This window comes from Echinops telfairi, unplaced genomic scaffold (genome assembly GCF_000313985.2).
Source record: "Echinops telfairi isolate 266 unplaced genomic scaffold, ASM31398v2 ScPeMD7_10;HRSCAF=50, whole genome shotgun sequence".
NCBI classification, from domain to species: domain Eukaryota; kingdom Metazoa; phylum Chordata; class Mammalia; order Afrosoricida; family Tenrecidae; genus Echinops; species Echinops telfairi.
In genome coordinates, this window is record NW_022103907.1 from 12,752,764 (window position 1) to 12,757,692 (window position 4,929).

Sequence of the window (4,929 nt, forward strand, 5' to 3'; positions counted from 1 at the left end):
CTTCCTAACCCCTTCATCCATACCTTAGGGAGGCAATGCTAGCCATTCTCTCAGCATCCCCTACCTGTTTTATTTGGAACTGCTTGCAGATTTTAGCATTTTCAGCATGTACTGATTTTGCCTGCCAGTCATATCTTTTGGAAATCTTTTTCTTAAGGTTCACATAGCTTTCATTCTCCACTCTAACTGGTGCAGGCCCTTCATCCTCATCTGCCTCCTCCTCAGGCTCTGATTCCTGTTCAACTTGAAGGGACAAAAGGAAACATTTCCGTATGGCCTCCTTTCTTTAGCAAAGGGGAAAGTCACTGCCTAACAAAACAACATCATAATCCAGAGAAAGAGTTAAAGCTTGACTAAAGCAGGTGCATTCAATTCAATGCCTTTGGCTAAAGAACTGAAAATGCACCTATAAGAAACTTTACTCCAGGATCAGTGGTTATCATTAAATCACAAACCAAAAACAAAGTGGTGAAAACAGTGGCATGCCTTGTTGCCAACACAGTAGGCTCTTTGCACTCAAGAAAGTAAGTCAAAGTTTCAACTATTTGCAGGTGTCTCTAAAATCTATGACACAAACCAGCTCAAATGTTCAAAAGGCGACTGGATCAACAGAATATGAAATATTAGTTAGCAATAAAAGGAATGCAGTAACTGGCACATGCTACATACTGGATAAACTTTGAAAACATTATGGGTAATGAAAGAAGCCAGACACAAAAGGCCAACATAGTGTATGAGTGCATTTCTAGGAAATGACCCAGACGGGCAACTCCACAGTCATCAGGGTGGTTGCCAGGTGTGCGGGGAGGGAGATACAGGGAATGAGTGCTCGTGGGGGCGGGGTTTCTTTTCGGGGGTGATGAAATGTTCTGGGTTAGACGGTGGGGATGGTTGCACAAGCCTGTGGATGATACACATGAAAACGATGAACCTGATGGCATGTGAGTGATAGCCCAATAAAGCTGTTGTTTTTCTAACACATAATTTGTCATTTCCTACAGGACACATTTGAATCTCATGTGCTAGATGGTGGCCTGTGGGAGTGAGCCAGGTGGCCAGAGTGAGTCCAGCCAACTGTCTCGGGGCAGTTTTGCTTTAATTTTTTCAGTGACCTCTCCCCAGGGACTTTAGTGAAATAATCAACACTTCCGGTCCTCTGGAAGAGGGCAAACAAGTAAGCGCGAATTCCTGGATGAAAGCCGGGTTTTCTTGTGGCATCATAATTTGTGCAGTAGATCTGAGTCTGGACAAAGCCAGAAGCCTGCACAAATATGTCTTTATCGGAGGAGTTAGGGCTTAATAAAGATAGTCCTACTCCGTATTACGAACTAGAGATCCAGTGTACTAAAAGCAGTGGTATCAAGAGAAGCATTTCTCAGGACTCATTTGAAAGCTAATTTCATGTAGAGTATCAGAAGTAAACATGTGAAACCAAATGAGTTAAATAAAAGGTTTTATGGGACGGTGTGTCAAGGTCCTGCCAACGCTGAGATTCTGTGTTGCTAAAATAAACACACAGCTTTTTAAAATTCACTCTTCTAATTCACAGAACCCGATCACGGTGGCACACGCTCTCCTCACCATTAAAAAGCTTCGCTACTAGCGAAAAGCTGTAGTCTAGTGGATGTTCTTTCCCCTTTGCTGAGCCACAGTACTGGGGAGAACAACTGGCTCACGATCACGAGGAGATGCTAGGCCAGCCCTCAGCAGCTGTGGGGTTTAAATTCATGATTCTGAGCGCCCTCCACAATGCCCGCCGCCTGATCCATGTGCGTTACATACCTCCAGCAATCTGATGTGGAATGAAAGCATCATTTGGAATCACTGGTTTACGATAGGCAAGATGATTCGCCCTGGTCCCAGAGGGCGTGGGTAAACAATTCACAGGAGGAACACTGTACTTATGATGGGTATTTGTTAGTAACTTCACTATTTCTGATTCATCTTCCAGAAGGGTGATCAAAGAATATACCACAGGTTCTGAAGTTTCTGCATATGTCAAAGCCTTGCTATAAAGGAACTCAGAAATATGTAAACGACACGCCAAAGGTAGACGCTCGTTGGTGGAATAAAACGCCACAAGGGGAGCTTGGTAGGGGTACTTGTGGTTTTTAGAAAATCGAACTTCAAGTTCATATATAAAAGATGCGTCTTCATTAAGGTGAGAATCATCTACCTTTTTTTCTATCCTTCCAACAATTTGATCTGGGGGTACTTCATGCTTGAATTTACATTTTGATCCAAATTTACAATTTCCTTTGAGGTAAAATTTGCAGGTTTCAAGTGAGGGCTCCTGCGCATTTTTGGAACTCCCCCTTTGTTTGGATTTGCAGAATTTACTCGCCAGATACCCCATCTCTAATCCAATGGTCCAGACTCTGTTCTGAATTCTTTCTACAAACTTTTCTCCACAGATGGACTTGAGAGCAAATGCCTCTTCGTGCCGCTGCTCCACACATTCATTCAAGCTAATATGGGCAAACGCCTTGGGGGTCTTCATCCTTTCTCCAAACGCTTCTGAAAAACACTGGGTAAGCAGGTGTTCTAGGGATGCCCCAACATCTCCACCACAAGTCCTCAGGGCTGCCTGACAGAGCTCCATGTTGAAACCATACCTGTTAATAGCAAAGTACAACAAAAATGACTGGGGAAAATGAAATCCCCAAATGGGTAATATCAAGGACCTGGACAAGGACAGTGAGTGACAAAGAGGAAGACTGTCAAGGGGGTGGACTGACACAGCGGCTGCCACAATGGGATTGGCTAACGACGACTGTGAGGAGGGCGCAGGACTGGGCAGTGTGCTGGTTCAACTGAACACATCATGAGTCAGAACTGACTGGACGGCCCCTAACAGTACTCACCAAATCCCAGAGTGGAATTCATTTAAATATACTTCTATGAACTGACGATTACATATGGGTAGGAAGTGTGTATTTTGAAGAACCATTCCTGATACTTTGAGGCTTCCTTAAATCCACTGGCCCACAGATAGAATATTTGCCATTTTAGTCATTGCTAGAACTCACACAATGGGTAGGACTCATGGAAGAGTAGCTGGATTGAGAAGATGATTCTAGATCCCTTGAAGCGTCCCCAGCTCCCCTCAAAGGTTGACAGCACTTACCTGGAAAGCTTCTGCACTGCGAGCGAGGAGACCGCAAATTCTGAACCATGAGGATCGACCAGGGCTGGGCCAGCATATTCCAAAGGACTAGGATCCAGAACAACGGATGCTTCCTGTCCAGCTGACCAATACTGCTCGTCATCACCATAATCAGGCTCCTCGTCTTCCTCTTCCCCAGAAATGCCTCTCCTAGCGAAGACACCATTTTTATATATTAACTCTCATTTCTACCTACCTCAAAGAAATACTTAGCAAGGGTCTAAGACTATAATTTAATAAACCAAAAGACACATCATTCTGGCTACGTTTCAGTTATTGAAAGGGTACTTCATTAACCTGTAATTCATCTGTTGGCAACTAACATTTATCAAGCATTTATTATACACCAGGTCCTGTGAGAAGTCATCAGTATGTACAATCTCTTAAATTTCCCCACAGGCCGATGATGTACCACTAGAATCCCCATTTCTCTAACGAATCACTAAGACGACTTTGTGAGGCTTTACTACTGACTAACCTTACACAGGTGTCCCTGGTGCAGTACACAGTCATGCTCCGCTGCTAACCAAGAAAACGGAGCAGCAAGTCCACCCAGAGGGTCTCTGGGAGAAAGGCCTGGTGAGCTTCGACTGCAAGGACGGCAGCCAATGAAACCCCAGGGTGCAGTACCGTCTGTTACACACGGGCTGCCATAAGTGGAATCAACCCAACAGCAACTGTCGTGAGTGTGTGTGTTAATGAAAGCTACACAACAAGCAGCAAGTGGAGATTCTCGCCAAGGCAGTCACACCCCAGAATCTGTGTCCTTAACCACGGACGTTTGGCTTTCTCCCCCGCCTCAGGATTAAAAACAACACAAAAAAACAACCTCACTAATTTCATGTTTTGCTGCATAAACTCCCTTTCCTAAGTCTGAGGAAAAGAAGAGATTTAGATACAGAATGGAAATTGAACTGTGCATGACTGGCCACTCATTAATTCTGGCAAATGGAAAGAAAGAATGGACTTCAACCAAAATCACAAAGCAAACTAGCCAAATGCAATGGACAGCTGAGCGCATGAGTGCACGTGCATGCGCCTGTGTGTGAAGAGGAAGAGTCCGACTTTTCCGCAGGGCTTTAAAGTCACTCGAAAGAGTTCAGTCATAGCCATCAAAACCAACAGAAGAGACCTGAATTTTAAAAATGTGGGCGGACAGGAATGACAACAGAATGAAAAAATCTACAGGTCAAAGATCTATAGCAGGAGAATCGGAAGGGGTGCAGTGAACTTTGTCAGGAGCCTGATGTGGGCAATCGGATTATTGCCCAAACTGCAGAGAGTGACGTACGTTCAACGCATCACAGTCTGCTGCCGTCTTCTAGGCTGGGAGTCACTGCTTCCCATCTGGTTGCTGTGTAATATGCATGCTGCCCTACAGGGAGATTACATTTCGAGCAGGGTGGTAGCCCACAATATTTCCCATTCTGAGTATCACTCCAATTCACCCAAATTTTAAAAATCTGGGTCTATTCTGGTATTGCTTCCTTGTGAATGACTGACTGAACCTGTTTGAAGCCCTGCTTTTGAGGAAAAGCTGTTTCTCTGAAGCAGATAGTTATGAGAAGTATAAATTTAAGACTGCATCTGATCAACTCAATATTTGCCCCTAAAACAATACTTCTCCTTGTTCACTACTGGAAGATGATTAACACAGCAATAACTGAATCCATATAAGTACTATCCAAGAAAAAAAATTAAGATGCACACTCATAAAGAACAGGCTTGCATAGTTAATTATAGTTAATTTCTGTCATTAAGAT

At 43.9% G+C, this 4,929-nt stretch overlaps 1 protein-coding gene across 1 annotated transcript in view; it reads right to left on the reverse strand.

The window, feature by feature from the left end:
* The window catches only part of DHX57 (DExH-box helicase 57), a 68,972-nt gene that overhangs the window by 56,220 nt on the left and 7,823 nt on the right, over positions 1–4,929 (reverse strand). The window contains 3 exon segments of the mRNA XM_004711121.2: positions 65–243; positions 1,783–2,615; positions 3,128–3,316. Of these exon segments, the coding sequence (XP_004711178.1) occupies positions 65–243; positions 1,783–2,615; positions 3,128–3,316 (1,201 nt within the window).